Here is a 23,047-nt window from a genome sequence, read left to right as displayed (position 1 = left end):
CACTTCTTAAAACTTAAATTGTTGGTAGTATGGTGGGTCATTTCCATACATCTTATCCATTCGTGTAGCGTTGCCGAATTTTTATTTATTTCAATTTTTAACTTTCGTTGTAACTTTTAAATGATCATTCATTTGTTTGGGAGTTGCTCCACAAACAGTGCATGTAGCGTTGGATGATGTGTTCGTAAACACTTGAGCAACATTCCTATCAATTATTGTCATCTATTGACACAAGAGTTGGTATCAATTGATTAACTATGGCTTTAATTTCACTGACAACAGCTGTAGTTTCACTGACAACAGCTGTAATTTTTTCGGTTGTTTCTTTTTTAAGTTCTAATAAAATTGATCTGCAAAATTTAACGGATAAGCAAGTTGGGTTCTGCCATATAACTACAGAAGTTTCTTTTTTTACTAGTTGCAGTGGTACAAGGGACACTATAAATAAATGAGCATCATTTGTTTGTTATCTTCCGGTAGAGTTTGCTTATACTCACTTGGCCTGGAGGATCCATCACATCAATATTTAGAGAACAGGTTGAGGCAATTATAATTTGCCGATCCTGACTTTATTTTTATAAACAACAATTCATAATTTAGAGTTCTTCCATTTATACCCTCTCTAAGTTAAATTCAAAGAAATTTATTTAGTAAAGCAGTGGAGAAAGAGAAAATCTATAAACTAGACAAAGGATGTTTATTGAAAATGATAATAACAAACAATTAACTCCATTATTCAAAAAATTACTTGACTGTCAACATGATAAATCAACAGAAGGATGAAACAACAAATGATGAAACAACAAGAGGATGAAACAACAAAAAGAAGAAACAATAGAAGGATGAAACAACAGAAGGATGAAGCTACAGAAACAATGGAAACGAATAAAACAGCAAAAGATTTTTACGCTTACTTTTTTACGCTAATTTTGAAGCACTATTAAGTTCATGATCGGATTTATAAATTCTTTTTAAGATTTTTTTTTGTTAAAGCAAGGTAAATTGATGATGGTTGCTATCATCAAAGACATGTTTGTTCAATGTCATGTTTAAAAATATGCCAAGTATTTGGTTTCATTCAGTGTTTCATTTCATTAATTTTTTTAACAGCCTATTTTGTGTTAAGTTTGGTATATTTTTTAAAACTCCAAAAATCTTGCACTTTAAAAGTAATTTGTTTCACCAATTGCATTTTAGTGATCGAATAAAAAAGCATTTTAGTGATTGAAAAAAGTTTCCCTAAAATGCACGATGAGATTAGTTGCTGTTCAAGGTTTTTAAAAAAATAATTAGAGTCAAGTTTAATAAAAAAATTTATTGGTCGTTTAGTCATGCAAGGATATAAATTGCATTTATATAAAAATTGATTTATGAGTAATGTTTCAACTATCATACTTTATTAAATGAACAATATTATTAAAGGTGTACTTTAAAAGGTTGAGGATAGGTATTTATCACGTATTATTTTATAGTTTCTTGCACGTATTATTTCATAGTTTATACGTATTATTTTATAGTTTATACGTATTATTTTATAGTTTCTTGCACGTATTATTTTATAGTTTATACGTATTATTTTGTAGTTTATTTTCATTTATTATTTTATTTATTATATCATGTATTTATTATTATACCACGTATTTATTATTATATCACGTATTTATTATCATATTACGTATTATTACTTTTCACATATTATTTCATAGTTTATATTTTATATTTATTTATTATAATATAGTTTATATTCCAGGTTCTCATATGATCTTTTATATATTACATGTACAATACTCTAAACCTCGTTGAATAATGCGTTCAAATAAAGTATTTGTTGAATAAAAATATATTTAATTTATAGTTTCAGATTATCTGTAAATATAAATTCTTAACTTTTGAAAACTTGCACAACCTCTCAAGAATTTTGGTTGTAGGGTTAGGGATATAGAAAACACGATAAAAGTTAATAATTAAAAAAGTTACTCATGACTAATACAAAATACAGATAAACATCGATGAATCAATGCCTTTAAACATCAAATTTAAAAATTATCTACAGAGCAAAGATAATTTCAAGGCTTGCTGTTACACTTGCATATTTTACAACCGTTTTCATCAACAACGTTTCCGTATTCGCAAAAAATTTGACAAATGAAATTTTTGCATTCTAAAATAATAAAAGACTAATATAAAAATCATAAAATTTTATTTACTATTTTTTTATATTTTTATTAAATGCCCAAGAAGACCTAAGAGTCTTGTCACAGAGCACAGCTAATGAGTAAAATTTTTTTTTTTTTAAATTTAAGATCATGAATAACAAATATATAAACCATAGACAGACTACTGAAACATTCATATTGCAATAAAACTAAACTTACTGTTGCACTCGCATTTCTTGCAACCGTTTTCATCTTTGACGAACCCGTTTTCGCAGTGCATTCTACATTGTTTTAAGTCGTTGCATTTTTCTTAAAAATATAATTAAACATTATATAATTTTTTTAAAAATATGATTAAAAAATGTTCATAAAAATTAGATAACTTAGAAGTTTATTTTATTTTGAAATTTTTGGAAAAAGCTTAATAACTTAAATTTTTAATACAAAAGCTTATAAGTAGTTAAACAAAAATGAATTTTATAAACACAAAAAAAAATGATAAAAATATAAAAAAATTTCGACCTACTTTTTTCTGGAGCAGCTAAAGTGAAATAAAAACAAAAATTGAAATAAAAACAAAAAGTGAAATGAAAACAAAAAATTAATAACTTTTTTCATTCATAACTTTTAAATTACTTAACTTTGAAGTTTTTAATTCTAAAGAGCATTATAAAATTAAAAATATAAGTTTAAAAAATAATTTGGAATATTTACAATTGTATTTCCAGCCCTTTTTTAAAGCATGTATTAGTTAAAAAAAAATTTCAGTGTTGCATTAAACTATTTTTTTTTTGGCCTTACCTTTGCACTTGCATGTTTTGCAGCCGTTTTCGTCGACTTCATTTCCGTGGGGGCAAAATATCAAACATTGGAATTGTTTACATTCTAAAAACAAAAGAAATTGGAAATAAAAAATTTTTAAATCGACATTTATTAGGTCAGGAATTTATACACGTGATGTAAAGTATGTAATGATGCATATTTTGAGTAACAACACCAACAACGTACTACTGCATTCGCATTTTGGGCAACCGTTTTCATCTCTGACAAATCCATTTTCGCAGTTCATTTTACATTGTTTTAAACCGTCGCACTCTGAAAAATGAATTCAAAATAATTCGCGTTTAAATGTTTAAAATATATTTTGATATAAAGCTTAAAAGAAAAACTACTTATTGCAAAACATATAAAATTATCTGTAGCACTTACTTTTTTCTGGTGCCTCTAGAGCAGATCCTAAAATTTGTACGATTTTATTAATTAAAAATTTTATGCAAATGATTTTTTAATTATTATTTATTAGTTTAATGAATATATAAGAAAAATACTTTTGCAGCGGCATATCTGGCAACCGTTTGCATCTACTTGAAAACCTTCAGGACAAAGCATTTTGCACTGTCTATTGTTGCATCCTACAAAATAATTTTTTTTTTTAAAGCTTCAAGAACTTTTATCAATAAAATATATAAACAACAACAACAACAACAACAACAACAACATCAACAACAACAACAAGATCAACAACAACAACAACAACAACAACAGTAACAACAACATTTGGATGAACAGTTTTCTTTTCATAATAATGAAAAAAAATTAAAACATAAAGTTATTACATAACTATTATATATTAAATATTAAATAAGAATATTAAAGTTAAAATAAAATTTATTAAATAAAAATATTTAAAAGCTACTCACTTTTTTCAGGTGCTTCAGCTAAAAAGAAAACATTTTAGATTTTAAAAATTGTCGATTTTACACAAAAAAAGAATGGTCAGTTTTATAAAATAAAAAAGTGTTTAATTTATAAATTAAAAGAATAAAGTTTTGAAAAAAAGTTTCTTCCTTACCGCACTTGCAGATGTCGCATCCGTTTTCATCCTGTTGAAATCCAAATTTGCAAAACATGCGACATTGTTTTTTGTCGCATTCAGCATTTGCGAAGGTAACGACAGCAGATAAAGCCTAAAGTTAAAGCAAAACCACTTGACACGATTTAATTTAAATAGCAAAGTTTTGTGACTGAGTAAGTAAGACACGTAATATATTTTTTATATGGAACGTGATAACCAACGATTAATTACTAATTAATTATGAAAATTATATTAAGCATCATAACCAATGATTAGCTATTAATTAATTATAAAACTATGATAAGCGGCGCAACTGATAATAAAAACAGGAAAAATAATTACCAAAATAACAATAAAATGATTCATTTTATTATTTTTTTTATTGTCAAGTCTTTCTCGTATCTGTAAGATTGCAAATTGAAAACGAAAAAATAAGTATTTTGCAACTTTTTAAGTATTTTGCTATGTAAATATAAATACAACACCTGCAATATATATTTCATAATTTACTAAGCTGGTCAAACAAATTAGTTTACCATATATTTATTTTTTTAGGGCATTTCAAGTGTAAAATGTAAAAAACGCATAAAGAATATAAATGATACCCACCCATATGCAACTCAACAGATATTATTATAAAAACAAACAAACAAAAGAACAGTGAAAAAAACTTAAATAAAACCATGAAAAGCATTTTATTTTATATGACTTGCATAAACTTATGCTTTGAACATTCACATCTCAGGCATTAATTAACATTTTTTAGTTTTCTTTTTCTGAATATTACAGACAAATATACCGTTAATTTATATTGTAAAAATAAGGTAATAAAAAACTTGATATTTTATTTCAAACAATAACAGCTAGTTTGACTGAACCATCTCATAGATTCGGTCACTGTATATATTCCAATCAACACGTTGCAATATTACGCATTTAAGATCCCAATAACATATTACAGTATAACAAATTTATCATCTCTTTAACACACCATTAGCATATTACAATATCACAAATTTAACATTATTTGAAATTATTAATACTAGTTTTCTACATCATTTTAATGATAAAACTATGAAATAAGATCATTAAATTCAATTTAGAAAATTTTTTTTTTACAATAATAATTTTGATAAAAAATATAGTATATATATGTATATATATACTATATTTTTTATATAGTATATATATATACATGTAATATATCTATATATATATTCAAAAAATGTTCAAAAGAGACTATGCTGTCAAAATATATTTGGGATTTAAAATAAAAAAATTAAAATTTTAATTTACAATGGTCTATTCTAAAATCTGCCCCTGCCAATAATAACATTTCCAAAAAATGTATGCTATGTTTGCAAGAAAAACTTGAAATAATTACTCATTTAAATAACGAAAATTTATTAGATAAAAAATCTGAATTAATTTCTAAATGTAGGCACAAAAATAAATACCTCCTAAAATATTATAAAAACAAATGACCAAATTAAATTATCCCCATCCCAAAGAAATTTATTTAATAATTACATTCTGTAACTTCCCGTTAACCAAAAAAATATAGCAATTAAAAAAATTTTTTTTTTTTTTTTTTAGTTATAATAATTAATAATTTCCTGTAAAATATTTTTTTCTACAAATTGAATTTTTTTTAAGATATAGTAACTCTTCCTGATGATCGAACAATGGTGAAAACCTAAAGTTGTAGAAAAAAGTTATATAAGTGTTTTTTACTAATTTATTATTGCTCTGTCCTTTAAGAACATTGAGCACTCTATTTGTAAAATACACTAACATAATATATATATATATATATATATATATATATATATATATATATATATATATATATATATATATATATATATATATTGTATATAGTATATATACAGTATATAGTATAGAAGTTATAGTAGCACTGGTTTGGAAGAAAAAGAGTACTTAATATTTGAAAAGAATTTTTTTTTATTATTGGTGATATTCATAATAATAGTAATTCTTCATTCATAATAATAGTAATACTAAATTAATTGATCAACACTCTGCTTATATTAGATTTCAATCGTTTGCATAATTTCAAAATTATTTTTTTGCAAACGAAATATTTTCAGTAGATTTCAAATAAACGTTTTTTATGATTCTTACTCACGAGTCAGAATATGATATAAATAATGACAGAAGTTACATGGTGACCGAACTTTGGGGATTTTACGGTAATGGAAATTCTTACAAACATGTTTAAACAGCGATATAATGTTTTTTAACTAAAATAAAAAGCAGTAAAGTGTTATTTATTTAATTTTTTTTTATTTCTGATTGTTTGTTCATGGGCGAATAAATAAATAATTAAGTAATATTTAGATGTGACAATAACATCTGCGTGTTATGTTGGCCAATAACACGAGCTGAGTATTTCCTTTATGCAACCGTTAATCGTACGAGCATAATCGCAGAACATTGTAAAATATAACTTCATAATACTTTTTGAAATTAAAAGATTTCAATTTTATTATTTCTCTTACGCAAGGTTGTCTTTTTTTCTTTTTCTATTTCCTTTTTTTTTTACACTTTTAAAGCAGCAGGAAAAACTTACCAAGTTATTTTTTAATAAAAAATTAAAAACCATCCCAAGTTTCTTAATTTTTTAGTTGATAATTACAAGATTTTAATAAATTTTGTTTTTCTTTTAATCAATAAAAGCTTGCTATTAAGCGTATTCTTTTGAATTTATTTTATTTATCAACACTAATAAAAATGTTTTAACTTTTAAAAAAAAATATAAAATATAGCACTGGAAAAAAAAGTTCTTTCTTTTTTTTCCAGTGCTATATTTTACGTTTTTATATGAACTCTTTGCTTATAGAGTAAGTTATATATATATATATATATATATATATATATATATATATATATATATATATATATATATATATACATATAAATTAGTAAAAAACACTTATCTAACTTTTTCTTATAGAGTTCATACAAAAACTTCGTTTTTATATGAACTCTATAAGAAAAAGTTAGATAAGTGTTTTTTACTAATTTATATGTATATATATATATATATATATATATATATATATACATATATGTATAAATGTATGTATATATATATATATATATATATATATATATATATATATATATATATATATATATATATATATATATATATATATATATATATCGTCGAAACACCTTAGATAAATCATATTTTTTGAATATTATTTTAGTCACAAAATGGTTCTAGTTCATCTGCAAAAACTAATTGAGTTACCATTTTGTTTGAGTGGAACGTCCGATACAGTGAATTAAGTCTTTCCACTGACCAAAAACATTTGGACAGATATTTGAGGAACTATGATAATACAAACTATTTTTTATTAACTATTTATTATTTTATCAAATTTACACATGCAAGGAGTTTTTTTTTGAAGATACGCTGTCTATATATTTGTCAGTCTTTATAAAGGTTTATGCTAAATTTTTTTTTTTTTTTTTTTTTCTTTGGTGCCTATTTTCACTAAATTAACGTCCTAGCAACACGGCCTTGTTAATATTGTTTATTATTGTAAATTTGTAAAAGTTAATATTTTTATATTTTCTATATACAATTTTACAACGACCAAGTGTATAAATAAAATGAGTATATATAATATTTATATATAGTAGCAATGGTTAATTACGACATTTTGATAAAATGTTATAACTTATTTATTATTCGAAACTAATATCTTGGATAAAGAAAATGAATACAGTAAAATAAAACTAAGTAAAAAATTTTTAATGATATTATTGCAATCGAACTTGATTTTAATTTGAAATCTTTATTATTAAATTAATCAAAAATAGATTAAAATAACTTTCCAAAGCTTAAGTTATAAAACTATTGAGACTATTTTGTGCAAAATTTAAATCTAAATAATAATTTGAAAAAAAATATTGAGTTTTTATTAATATTTCTTGAAACAAATTGAACCAAACAGCAATTCCACATGCCTCGATGTTTTGCTCTATATCGAGGGAATGCAGTTTTATAATATCAATGAGTATATAAAAGTTTTTTAAATTTATATTATTTTGATAAAAAAATACATGTTCGTTACTAGGGTTGTTCAAATAATATTTACATGTCTCCAGTTTATATAAATGTCCACCACACATATTTACAATATCTAAAGAACGATAACAATGTTGTTTTACGCATGCGTGTTTGATATTAAATTAAAATAATAAGTTTAAAAGTTCGTGGTTTATATTATAAAGTGCTGGCTATTAACCCATGCATTTTGAAAAAATTCACTTGTCCGTCGCACGACAGGGCTAGGGTATTTTTAGGTTTAAAAAGTAAATTTATGAAACACACATTAACTTTTTGAGGTCTACTGTTCATTAAAATTTTATATAACTATATTTATTCTTTTTTAATGTTTTTCTTTTTTTCATTTTTTTTTATTTATTCATTTTATTTTTTAATACATACCGATAGAATTCGTTTTGTTAATTATGAAATCTTTTAGTTTTTTCTTTAGGTCAATAGGATTATGCAATTTAGTAAGTTCTATATTTTGTGGAATTATTTTATTGTATAAATAGGGACCACGGTATACAACTGAAAATCTCATAAACTTTTTTTTTTTTGTTTATACAATCTACAATTTGTTTATATAAACTACAACTCCCTTTCACAAAAAAAAAAATTTAATTAGAAATATATAAATAATAAACAGACAGGGGCTCAAAGAAGATATGGATGGTAAAATACCAAAAAATTGGGGGAGGGGGTAGCTGAAAACATATGTTAAAAAGGAAAAAGTTCCTCAATTTCGTATGAAACAGCAAAATAGATAAAATAATAATCTATTCATTTAGTTATTTATCACACGCAATGTGATTAATCATCTTTTTAACGTGAATAGTCATCTTTTGCCAGCACACATTGGTTTAAAAAATTAGTTTGAATGGGATAGTATCTTAAACAGTTTTATGGATATACTTTTTCTTGGTTGATGTTTAATTGTGATTTAGTGATATATATATATATATATATATATATATATATATATATATATATATATATATATATATATATATATATATATATATATATATATATATATATATATATATATATATATATATATATATATATATATATATATATAAATTTAAACAACTATAAAAAGTATTCTACACAATTGAGTGCTTAATGTTCTTAAAAGAACAGAGCAATTATATATTAGTAGGAAATCACTTAACAAAAATTTTTTCCATTTGACACTGTGTTTCATCAACAAAGATTCATCAGAAATGAATGATCAAATTAATAAAACTTCAATTTATACCAAAAATTAAATTACAGGAAGTTGCGAATGTCTTAACTACTGTAAATTTTCACACATTTGTGGAATTTGCTGATACTATTATAAAAAGAATTCTTTAGAAATGGTTACTTATGCTATTTTTTTAAAAATGTTTTTTTAAAAAGGGTAGTTAATGTAAATATTATTTGAACTCATTTATTTTTATAGTTTTTAGGAGAAACTTATTTTTGTGCCTACATTTAGAAATTAATACCGATCTTTTGTTTAATAAGCATTCTTGATTTGCATGTGTAATTATTTCAAATTTTTCTTGTAGGCATAGTATGCATTTTTTTGAAATATTGTTATATGCAGGCGCTGTTTTAAGGATAGACCAATTCAGTATAAAATCATCAATATTTTTTTCTTTTAATTCCCATATATATTTTGACTGCATGGTGTCTTTTGAATACTTTTTATTCTTGAAAGATTGCTTATGATTGGCAAAACGTTTTTTCCATTCACCCTCTGTTATGCCAATATATTGTTTATCAGGTACATTCTTAGAGGAAGCAATACATTTATATCAATTTAAATCAATTTTCCACTCATTGGAAAATTGATTTTTTGTTTACAATCACAATTTTCTGTAGTTTTTTCATTTAGGATTTCTTTTTTGTTTAACAAAGCCTTATTGTAACCTTTTATAATTCTTTCCATATTTTTTGTGCAACTGTAGCTAACTTTAATTGTATTTCGATTAAAAATTTTATGTAATTTATTAGGTCGCGGGAAATGCTTATCGAACAATTTTAAAAACACTTTTCCTATGTTAGTAGAAACATTTTTGCTATATGGGGGGTTGAACCAAATTACATTTCTAGTTCTATTTCGCTTTTTTGTATTCTTTTTTTCAGGGTCAAATTTTAGTTCAAAATTTTCAAAACCACATTTTTTTAGAGCATCTTCAAATATTCGTTTAGAGGAATTGAATACATTTTCATTTGAGGAGTTTTGGTTTAGTCTGTTGTTAATTGAAATCGCGATTTGTTTTATAACTTGGGGTGGATGGTTAGAGTTAATGTTAATATATAATAGTTCATCGTTTGGTTTTTTGAAAGGCTTATATGAATTTTCAGAGAGGTTAAATGTGACATCAAGAAAATTCACAATTTTTAAATTTATGCTTATTTCGATTTGAAAGCCAATATTTTTAAAAATTTTTATAAAATCTTTTCTAATTTTGTCGAGCTGTGGACCAAATTTTCTACGCATTACTATTAAACCATCGTCGCGATAAAGGCCTAAATCTTTTATATTGATTATTTTACTTAACAATTCTAAAATATATAGTTTAACAAATTCACAAATTTCTGCTCCGTCATAACTGCCCATTGTTACATCAAAGCAGTCATGTATGTTTTTCTTTTTCCAAGTTTCCTTATTAAAATAAAGTAAGGTTTTTCTACAATGTTTTATTATACGGATTGTGTCATCAGGAATAACTGTGTGGCTTTTTGCAAATTCAATAGTCTTATCTAAAATATCTGCGGTTATTGAGGGGTAAAAATCATTAATGTCAAATTGAATAAATGTACAGTCATTTTTATTTTTGATTATGGAGAACCAATTTATAACATCAGTGGTATTTTTCCACTGTTGCAAATTTAATTTATTTCTAAGAATATCATTAATTTTGTCCGATTTAATTTTGCTTATATGTCCAATCTCACTTTTTGAGGGAACCAATAACCTACGAGGAAGTTTGTTTTCAAAATTTGGTTTATGGCCTTTTAGTGTTACGAAGTGTTAAAAGTGATCAATATCTTTTTGAAAAAAAATAGATAAAATATTAATATTAAAATATTTTAAATGAGAAAATACAAGTTTATAATGGAACTTGAAGTTTCATGCCATTCGGCAATCATCAGCCATATTATAAAATAAAAACCGTTATAAAAAATACAAATTTAGCGTTGCAACGGCATCTGACGACAAGTGTACGTGATCCGATATTTGCTAATCGCCGGTATCAAAGCTAGAAAGTAAAAATTTTTTCCTATGTCTACAAGCAGAAACCAATTCACTTTTTTTATTAAGTAGTAAACCACTATCAAAATTCATAATAAAATATTTTTCACTGATGCAAAGGTTACACTTTTTTGTAGATGGATTATAAGATTGGCATCTTTTAATTATGTTCCACTTAATTATAGGCATAATACCTGCGTCATTGTGTTTCCAGATCTCTTTGGAAAGTTCTGTATCATTTCTATATCTGGTTGCATTAAATGATTTAAGGTGGTTTGCAAATCTGAGCTTGAAAGCGTTTTCACTGATACCGATGTAATATTTTTCCGTAATACTGGGATTAGGTGATACAGTGGCTTATACACAACGTTTTTTGATAGACATTCGTTATTTAACGGGCATGCAGTTTTCTTAATGCAGTTGCAATTTATATCATTAGTGGTGAGTTTGTTGCGCAAAATTTGTTGGTTGTGTGAATTAATAATAGATCGAATATTTGGTATGCAGCTGTAACTAACTTTTATTGTGTTTCTGTTGAAAATTTTGTGGAGCTTATGATGTAATGGAAAAAGTCAATTAAGTTTAAGAAAAGGTGTCCAATTTTTGTTACCACATTTTTACTGAAAGGGGAATTAAACTATATTATATTTCTTTTTCGTTTATTAGTATTAGAAGGATTTAGATTTGAATGATATTGGAGATTGGTGGGAAATCCAGACTTTTCTAATGCGTCTTTATAAATAGCAGCAAACTTTTGGAAAATTTTTTCGTTTGAAGAATTGGAAGATAATCTATGTTCAATTGAGGTTGGTAATTGTTTTAAAATGCTTGGTGGATGGTTGGAACTAGCATGGATATAATTTAGCGTACTATCAGGTTTATGGTAAGGTTGAAAAGTGCAGTTATTAAGATCAAATGTAACATCAAGGTAGTTAACAAGTTTCATATTAGATTGAATGGAAATACAGAGGTTGTATTGTTTAAATATTTGAGTAAAATGCTTCTTAATTTTTTCCATTTTTGGACCGCTTGCGTTTTTAAACACGGCTAGGCCATCGTCTCTATATAATCCAAAATCAGATTTTTTATAAAATTGCGAAATCCGGAAGAGAAGAAAAATACCAACTAACTCACACACTTCCGCTCCATCAAATGCACCCATGGTAACATCAAACAAACCACTTGATTTCTTAATCCAAACTTAATCATTGGTAAATAATAAAGACTTACGCGCGTGGAGAATTAAAGATTTATGATCAGCATCAATGGAAACGTATTGTTCTGCAAAGTTTATGGAGTCGATAAGTAGCTTTTCATTCATAGAAGGGTAAAAGTCAACGATGTCGAAAATAAGGAATTTATAAAAATGTTTGTCATTGATGTTTTTGCACCAATTTATTACATTTTGTGTACTATTCCACTGATTTAATTGCAAAATATTTCTTAGGTTGGTGATAATATCTGATAAAATATGCTTACTTATTCTACCAACTTCATTCTTAGCTGGGTTAATTAGACGAACAGTAGGATTATTTAAAAAATTAGGTTTATGGTCTTTTAATGTAATGAAGCAATTTGAAGAACTGTTAATATTAATTTTTTTAAAAACGTCATGATTCTTTAGAATAGTTTTTCCTTCTAATAAATTATGTTTTATAACTAATGTACAAAAACTTACTTAAAATAAGAAAACAATGCAAATGCAACAAAAAAACAGGTTTTCACTGATTTCTTTTGTAATCTTTTGTAATATTTTTGTAGATTCTGTGGGTTTATTAGAAAAAATGGTCAAATAAACTTGAGGTGAGTAAAGGAACATAAGATTTTTACGACAAAACCCCTTTTTATGTACAAATTTTGCGCAACAAACTCACCACTAATGATATAAATTGCAACTGCATTAAGAAAACTGCATGCCCGTTAAATAACGAATGTCTATCAAAAAACGTTGTGTATAAGCCACTGTATCACCTAATCCCAGTATTACGGAAAAATATTACATCGGTATCAGTGAAAACGCTTTCAAGCTCAGATTTGCAAACCACCTTAAATCATTTAATGCAACCAGATATAGAAATGATACAGAACTTTCCAAAGAGATCTGGAAACACAATGACGCAGGTATTATGCCTATAATTAAGTGGAACATAATTAAAAGATGCCAATCTTATAATCCATCTACAAAAAAGTGTAACCTTTGCATCAGTGAAAAATATTTTATTATGAATTTTGATAGTGGTTTACTACTTAATAAAAAAAGTGAATTGGTTTCTGCTTGTAGACATAGGAAAAAATTTTTACTTTCTAGCTTTGATACCGGCGATTAGCAAATATCGGATCACGTACACTTGTCGTCAGATGCCGTTGCAACGCTAAATTTGTATTTTTTATAACGGTTTTTATTTTATAATATGGCTGATGATTGCCGAATGGCATGAAACTTCAAGTTCCATTATAAACTTGTATTTTCTCATTTAAAATATTTTAATATTATATATATATATATATATATATATATATATATATATATATATATATATATATATATATATATATATATATATATATATATATATATATATATATATATATATATATATATATATTTAAAAGAAGATATTTAAATACAAACTTCCAATTAAAGATACAATATCATATTCAACATATAATATATAAAAATTAGATTTTTTTACACAATTACACATTAGATTATGTGAACTTATGTATGGCCGAGTTCGATCCATAATACTTATGGTTTCACTGATTTTTGATTTTATATACTTTATTTAAATGGTCATCCACGATAACTGCTACAAACTTTATGGTATTTTGTTTTTTAATTTGTTTATAATTTATAATAAGTTATGAAAGTTTTAGAAAGATAATTATATATACATTTTTTTATTTAATTTTGATTCACTCCCAACAAGGCTGCAAGCAACCACATAAGTTGGGAAAAAAAGAAAAAAGTTATAGAGCAAGGAAACGGTTGACAGTAGATTTGAAAAAGTTAAAGGTTGTATGTGTCAGGAAAACATGAAGATTGGAGAGAGTTACAAAGGGTTTTTAGAACATGCAGGGACAGATACAGTAAAAGAATGATATTTCTGAATGACGAGTCAAACGAGAATGAGTTTCAATTGATGGAACTAGAGATGATGATCCTTTGAGAAGCGACCATGATAGTATTTTTAAAAAAGAAAAGGAGATGCAACTTTACAACAATGGGAAAGAGGTTCAAGCTTAGCAGATAAAGCAGGTCCAACTACGTTTACAATAAGTTTTGGACCTTGTCTAGAAGAGAAAAAGCATCATTAGAAGAACCAGCCCAAATATGACAACAGTATTCGATACAGGGATGAAAAAGAAACTTGTAGAGATAAAGAATGGAACCAGGAGAGAGACGATAAAGAGAAACAAACTCAGCTAAGGCTTATTTAGCAATTGATTGTATATATGGTTTTCATGAAAGGCAAGTAGTAAATGATAATCCAAGAAGACGTAATGATGAGAACTCAATAAGAGGATTAGCATTCACGAATGTAGGAATGTCGACAGTACTGCGATAGTTGTTTCCAGTAAATGACTGAGTTTTGAAAGAGTTAAAATTTATATATGTATACTTATATATATATATATATATATATATATATATATATATATATATATATATATATATATATATATATATATATAAATATATATATATATATATATATAAATATATATATATATATATATATATATATATATACATATATATATATATATATATATATATATATATATATATATATATATATATATAAATATATATATATATATATATATATATATATATATATATATATATATATATATATATATATATATATATATATGTAAATATAAATATATATACATACATATATATTAAGGTGGTTCTCAAAACAACTTTTTCTGAAAATGACTGCTGGCACCCCCTGAATATGTTGTATATAATTAAAAAATGCTAGATTTAAGAAATTTTTGAATAAAAAATATTTTAAGGGGTTGCTACCGACCCTCGAACATTATATAGGTCCCTAATATTATTAAAAAAAAAGTTTTCCAAAATTATGTCATGTTGGGTCTCAAATGAAGGAAAATTACATAAAAATTTTAAAAAGATTAATCATTTTATAATTAAATTTTTATTTTAGATTTTAGTAAACAAAAAGTTACGTTTTTTAACTAAAAATGAAAAATAGGGAATTTAACAAGATTTTTTGATTATAATTTTTATCTATGTTTTTTTATAAAATGATTAATATTTTATTAAAATATTAATCAAGAAAAACTTTTTTTTAATAATATTAGGGACCTATGTAATGTTTGAGGGTCGTTAGCAACCCCTTAAAATATTTTTTATTCAAAAATTTCTTAAATCTAGCATTTTTTAATTATATACAACATATTCAGGGGGTGCCAGCAGTCATTTTCAGAAAAAGTTGTTTTTAGAACCACCTTAATATATATATATATATATATATATATATATATATATATATATATATATATATATATATATATATATATATAACTAGTAAAAAACACTTATCTAACTTTTATCTTCGACTTGAAGTTTCATCATTGCTGAATCATCAGGAAGAGTTGCTGATGATCCTTGCAATGGTGTACTCTTCCTGATGATCCAGCAATGGTGAAACTTCAAGTCGAAGATAAAAGTTAGATAAGTGTTTTTTACTAGTTAATTATTGCTCTGTTCTTTAAGAACATTGAGCACTCTATTTGTAATATACACTAACATAATTTACATATATATATATATATATATATATATATATATATATATATATATATATATATATATATATATATATATATATATATATATATATAAATTTAAATGGAAAAAATTTATATTTTGTCAGTTGAGGGGGGGGGGGGAGCAACGCTTCCTCCGCCCTCTGTCTCTACCACAGTGTTTATATATATATATATATATATATATATATATATATATATATATATATATATATATATATATATATATATATATATATATATATATATATATATATATATATATATATATATATATCTATTTATATATACTGATTAAAATAAAATCATTCTATTTAAAAACAAGTGAGAGCTATTTTTAAGCATTTTAATATATAGTTATTTTTTAGCATCCATTATTAAATAAGGTCTTTTTTCTCAACAAAGGCATTGTTTCTTCATTACGCAATTGCATTCGTATGTTAACATTGTCCAAGTTATCTTCATTATTTCTCTCTTATTCATTGAATAAGATTTAAAAAAATATATTTTATGAAAGTCTAGGTTTATTTATAAAAGTTTACAACTGGAATTTATCAAAATTATATATTAAGTTTTTTTAGTTACTTAGATAATTATATGTATTTCATTTATAAAACGTAATTAAATGTATTAATTGTGCCACGTTTCGTAAGTTTTTATCCGTTAAGAACTATTTCGCAAGTTGCAGTGCGAAACAGTTTCGTTTCAAAAGAAATTTAGTTTTTATCATTATTTCAAAAAATAAAACCTTAAAATGTCATATGTTGTGATATTGAAAATAATTTTATAGCAAACATTTTGGTGTATAAAGATTTTATTTTTTATAGCGAAAGAGTTCGTTTCACAAGTGCGACTTGTGTAAAAGCTACTTTCGTATGAAATAAAGTAGGTTTATTTTGTAATTCAACTTGCGAAAGGCAACATTTTGTTAGTAGCAGTTGCAAAATGAACATCGACGGTTTCAAATGTTATTAAATATCCGGTGCAAAAAAAGTTAATGATTTTCAATATCCTTTCGAAAGAATTTTATTTTTCCGGAATTGTGCGAATTCTTTCGGTCAACAACTCAATTCATTAGGATAAGTTTTTATTCATTTTTTACTTTCTACTTATGAGTTATTGCGTCATGGCGTGACAAATCGATGTCTCGTTGTGACGCGCATATTTTGAGCTGTAAAAATATAAAAAAAGTTATAAAAAAGTTTAGTTTTCATTATATAGTTAGGTTATTGCACAACACTATAGTTTATTTTTTATACTATATTATACTATAGTTTATTTTTTATTTTTAAATGTAAATATCGCAAACTTTTGTTTCCTCGATTAAAAACGAGTTGCATGGAATTGCTGTAAATCAAAAATTACTCAAAAACGAACATTCCGAAAACAGAAAAACTTATGTTTTGCGTGAACAAATTTATGAACAAGTGTTTTTGTTTTAATGTTGCTAATGTAGCTAAAGAAAGAAAAAACTGATACAGGTATTCAAAACGAAGAAAATGCCACAAGAAAGTTAAATCTGCATATTGATATCTACAAGCAAAAAATAAAAGTTTAATTTAAATTAACTAATGATTTATAAATAGTAATATTATTCTAATTAAAATATTATTTGTATAGTTGGACTCGTCTTTTCGTAAAGTTTATTTATCAAAGAAAAAAAAAAAGTTTAATATTTACTCTAACAGGAAGTAATTCAAATTTTAGTTGACATTTCCGTAAATAACAGAAACTACGGGTCTGGTATAAAGTGTATATTTAAAGAATATATTTAAAGCGTATATTTAAAGTGTATATATAAAGTGTATATATAAAGTATATAAGGATTTTTTATTTCAGATAAATACTGTTGCTTTTTTCTTGTATTTTAAGTTTTTTTAAATAGCATCTTTTAGTTTTTACTAAACCAATAACTGATAAATAGATATCCAACTCGTTATGAGCAGTGACGGATCCAGCAATTTTTGGTGTTTGAGAGCAAACTCCAAACATTTGTATGTTTATACTTATGTCAAATTATGATGCTTTGCAAAAAATTGGTATGATTGGAGGCTGGGAACAAAAAAGCCCTTAAATTTCAGACCCCTTCCCCCTTGACTCCAAACGTGAGGGGGAACTCGATCTCAACTAGACTTATATTCATCAATAAGTTTTAAGTTTCATAGTATTATCTATCAGCGTTCAAAAATTATGGCCTGATAAAGTTTAAACCCCTCTCAATTTGAGGGGGTCATAAATTTTAAATGGTTGTAATTTTTGAACGCTGAGAGATAATACTACGAAACTTAAAATTTATTGATGAAAATAATTCTAGTTGAAAAAAAGTACAAAAATTTTTTAATCAACTTATTGCCCCTCACGTTTTGTTTTTAGCCTCCAATCATCGCAATTTTTCGCAAAGCATCTTTATTTGTCATAAGTTTAAACATGCATATATATGTATGTTTCTCCAATGTCTGGAAATTAGCTCCAAATCTCTGTGTCTGGAAGTTAGCTATCTCAAACACCAAAGAATATATAATTTATGGAAAATAAACTATAATTATAGTTTATAGCACAAATATAAGTATATAAAGATCATTTGATGAATATTAAAATTTAACTAAGTAAATCGAGAACTTACTCATTTTATTAAAAAAAAAAAATTGTTATAAAAATTTTTGTTGAAAACTTTTTTTTACATTTGGATAGGAAAATTCAGTTTTAATCAAATAAAATAAATATTCCAATTAGTCGGGATTACTGGTATTGACATATTTTTCTAATGAATCCTCGGAACCTTCACTTCACTTGTTTGTTCACTCTATGTGACCATAGAACCTTCACTTTCTAAAACTGTCTCACTTTGCTCATTTTCTAATAAATTACACAATTCATGATTTATTTTTATATTCACGTTGAATGTGATTTAGGAATAATGATGGAATCTAGTTTAAAATAGTCATGTCAAATTGATAAAGCTGTAGTAAATCAAATTAAATGCTCGCTCTTATTAAACAGATGTTTAAATATTTTGACATAAATACAGTAAAAAAATTATACACAACTTTTTGAGCACATCTAGAGTTTGCAATTCAAGCATGGTGTCCCTATTTGAAACAAGATGTCATAAAGTTAGGAAAAATACAAAGAAGAGTCAACTAGTCCCAGCTTTGAAGATAAAACCTTATCAAAAAAGATGAGGTATAAATGCTAGATATCATGCTAGATATAATTATTTTCTCAAATAGAATCATAGTTGCTTGAAATTGTTTACCACTTTATTATATTGAATAAACAACAACTGTTTAATTTCAAAATAATCTTGATAATTCAGACAATTGCAAAAGTTATCTCATAACATTAAATAAAAAATAATTTAAACTATATATAGTTGTTATAGCACAAAATCTTCTGTTATTGACCTCTACATTGGTTTCATTAATTGTCACAGCTTACCTTATTATAATTTTAAGCTTCTTAGTTTTTGGGCATGCTCTCAAACTTGTAAAAGCCGGATGTGAAGGAATCAAGGGCCGACAATGATGCTAATTTCTTCAAAAATGACTTTTGTGTCTTTTTTGAAATTGCACTTCATTTTGGAGATAAGTTTGTAATTTTTTTAACAATGGAAGCTGATTCCCTTTTTCCTTTTTTCCTCAGCTTTATTACCGTGACCATACTTAACTCTTGGCTACTTGACTCTAGTATATGTTGCACTTTATATATTTGGGCTTTAAGACCGCAAGCACTGTTATTTTTTGTTTGCCGGCTAGGTCTAATTTTTGTGATATTTTGTTGGGAGTTTTTTGGTACACTTTGAAATATAAGTTGATTGAACTCTCAATTTTTACTTATCCAAGTAGAGTAGGTGTCTAAGCGCTGCCAATGTCATTCTGTCTTAGTCCATTTATTCTCAAATGATTGATAAAAGCTTATCATTTTAGTTTTTAAACACTTTACAGCAGTATCAAATAATCCAATGTCGCCTATTTTTTCAATATAATAACTCATCACTTCATCAAACATAAATTTCTTGGGGGTTTTCACCCATATATCGAAATGAGCCATCTGGGAAATCGAAGGGGCCATTATGTAAAAAAACAAGAAATATAATTTTTGCGCAAACATGCGCAGTATGTTTTCTTGGTTTTAACAACTTATAGCTATAAAGTTTAATTCCATATAATCATGCGACAATATTTGGTAAAATTATTTGTTAAAAGTTACATAAAACTGGTAACATAACTTCATGATTTGGTATAAAAGTACTCACTTTTTGATTGAATTCAACAAGTCAGTAAAAGAAATAATAAATTAATTTAAAATAATAATAATATTAAGAGAAATTTGTCACGATCCTTATTTCATAATAAAATTATTTAGAACGAAGTTTCAGACACGCCACGTGGGTGCGGATTCACAAATCTTTTGTAACTTTTGCGCAACTTACGGAAACCGCATGCAAATTTATTTTTTTGTAACTATTTGGTATTCACAAACATTTCGCAGCGTTTGCGTAAAGTTAAGATTGTGCAAAAGGTACGCTTAACTTACGCAAAAAGTCCAAAGAATTTTGGCGTAAGTTAGAGTGAAATTATAAAAAAATAAGAAATAATTTGTTTACATTTTTAACTAAAATAAACAAGGTAGTATCAATGTATCGATAGGTATTAACTATTATATATACTTAATATTTCAATTACTACAGCAACGTTTTTTTTTAAGTTTGAATGTAGGAACATTGGTAAGTAAAATTAAACTTGACAAAAAATTTTGAAATTAAATTAAATCAATATTTTAAGAGATTTTTGATGCATTTCATATCTCTATGAAAATACGTTTTGTTTTAGACTCAGGTTGGCATACTTTTAAATAATTTTTTTTGGCAATATTATGAAATATATCCCAATTGCGGAGTAATGCTGTAATAAGTTGTATTGTTTGTTCAGCAGAAAATATTTATGATGATGGCCTGTGCAACTTTTAAAAGCACTATCCTAAAGGAGTTATAAATTTAGAAATTAAAATGTTAATAGGGCTTTTAATGATTTTATAGTTGAATGAAAACTGCTTCTAGAGTATTAGTTACTGTCTCTAATGAATATTTAAAAACTACAATAAATTTAATAACATCTATTTAGCAACTACAATAAATAAAGATGGCCAAATTTCTAAAATCGTTTATTTTCAACAAATATTATTAATTTTTATCAGATAATATTAAAAAATTGCATAAAAAAAGATTTAAAAAAATCAATATTTCACATTTGGACCCGAGTTTTGTGTCGCAAAACCTAAAAAAGTCAAGAGAGTCATTGATATGTATTAAGAGAATAGTAGATCCTATGAAAGCTCAAACTTTAAGTGTTTACTTTATCAAGATACTAATGAAAGCAAAATGATGAAGTTAGCTTAAAGCATGAAGAGATTATAGCGTAAAATACTAATTGGCCAAAATTTATCTCAAAACAGCTCACTTTAGAACCCCATAACTCTACTCAAGAATTAAATTAAAAAATATATTGTTTTAATGAGTTTATCATATATAATACTACAACTGTACAAACATTTAAAGCACCATAACGAGTAGTTCTCAAGTTATTTTTTGCAGCATTATAAAAAATGGCATTCTGAGGAAAAAGCAATTTAAGATTAAGTTAAAACTAAAAAGTTAATTTAAAATATTAAAACAAACATTTATTTCGTTTCTAAAGATTTGCTATCATTCTCAATATAAGAGGAGTAGTCTAATTTTATAAAAGCAGTAGTCTAATTTTATAAAAGTTTTTTTTATAAGCTTTAATTAACCACTTAATTCCATACAGAAATTAATATTCATGTTTAGCAGAACTAAAAAATTTTAAAATTATAGGTAAGTATTCTATAAAATGCAAAAATTATGGTAACCTAATTTCAAATTTCATTAAAAAATATCAATCGGAAGCAAAATGGAATTGAATTAAGCTAAAATTACTGAAAACTTCCAGCATCATAAGTTATTCCATCTCTTTCTTATCTTGATCAACTTAACCTTTTCATTTCGCAATAATTTGTTTTCAATGTTGTTTTAATTTAAAGTTTGATTTTTTTGTTGTATTTCATTTTTTTAACTATCTTTTTAATTGCAAAACGTTATATAATTATTTAATCGCCAGGATCATTAATTTCAAATAAAAATTTAGTATACCACTTTATCTTATTTATTATTACACATTTTCTAAATTTTTGCATTTAAAGAATTTTTATTGTTTTGAGATTTTTCATGAAGGCACATTTCCAACATATTTTCATTAGATAAGTCAATAAATATTGGCTTGATTATATCCCTAATTACAACAGGCTGTCTTAGTTTTTCTTTATACACATATGTTTCAACAATATTGTCTGCTTGGAATTTGCATCGGGTATTAATAGTTCCACAACACATTAAATATCTTTATTCTGAAAATGATGCCTCATATTTTATTATGAAAATAATGCCTCATATTTTATTCTGAAAATGATGCCTCATATTTTATTCTGAAAATGATGCCTCATATTTTATTCTGAAAATGATGCCTCGTATTTTATTCTGAAAATGATGCCTCATATTTTATTCTGAAAATGATGCCTCATATTTTATTCTGAAAATGATGCTTCATATTCACAAAACCACAGCTTTTGTATAGTCCTTTTTCAATTTCATGCATTACAATTACTATATATATTTTTATATCAAATTTCATGCATTGCAATTACTACATATATTTTTATATCAAAAAATCACCAGAAGTTTTATTTGAAAATTTTTTACTGGTATCAAACTTTATATTTCGTAAACACTCAGTGCAATTAAATTAAAATTAACAATTAAAATATGGCAAAAAAAGCCAAAATATCACTCAGTATTTTCTAAAATCTTATTTTGGAAA

At 25.1% G+C, this 23,047-nt stretch overlaps 1 protein-coding gene across 1 annotated transcript; it reads right to left on the bottom strand.

Annotated features, from left to right (window-relative positions):
* Window positions 1-1,957: 1,957 nt before the first annotated feature.
* Window positions 1,958-4,474, bottom strand: LOC100201633 (antistasin-like). The gene is made up of 10 exons (XM_065792054.1): window positions 4,354-4,474; window positions 4,009-4,123; window positions 3,857-3,874; window positions 3,485-3,568; window positions 3,366-3,392; window positions 3,165-3,251; window positions 2,958-3,041; window positions 2,683-2,697; window positions 2,376-2,465; window positions 1,958-2,161 (listed from the first exon to the last, which is right to left on the bottom strand). The coding sequence occupies exons 1-10, from the start codon at window positions 4,375-4,377 to the stop codon at window positions 2,067-2,069; spliced, it is 639 nt and encodes a 212-aa protein (XP_065648126.1). The 5' UTR covers window positions 4,378-4,474; the 3' UTR covers window positions 1,958-2,066.
* Between the last annotated feature and the right edge of the window lie 18,573 nt (window positions 4,475-23,047).

The sequence above is a fragment of the Hydra vulgaris genome, chromosome 03, assembly GCF_038396675.1.
Source record: "Hydra vulgaris chromosome 03, alternate assembly HydraT2T_AEP".
Classification (NCBI taxonomy): domain Eukaryota; kingdom Metazoa; phylum Cnidaria; class Hydrozoa; order Anthoathecata; family Hydridae; genus Hydra; species Hydra vulgaris.
This window is presented reverse-complemented; position numbering and strand designations above follow the sequence as displayed.

Excerpts from the sequence above, each read along its gene's own strand:
- LOC100201633 (XM_065792054.1), bottom strand. The coding sequence starts at position 4,377 with ATGAATCATTTTATTGTTATTTTG. Across the intron at positions 4,124-4,353 it reads ATCATTTTATTGTTATTTTG|GCTTTATCTGCTGTCGTTAC; the intron begins GTAATTATTTTT and ends CTTTAACTTTAG. Across the intron at positions 3,252-3,365 it reads TCTAGAGGCACCAGAAAAAA|AGTGCGACGGTTTAAAACAA; the intron begins GTAAGTGCTACA and ends TTCATTTTTCAG.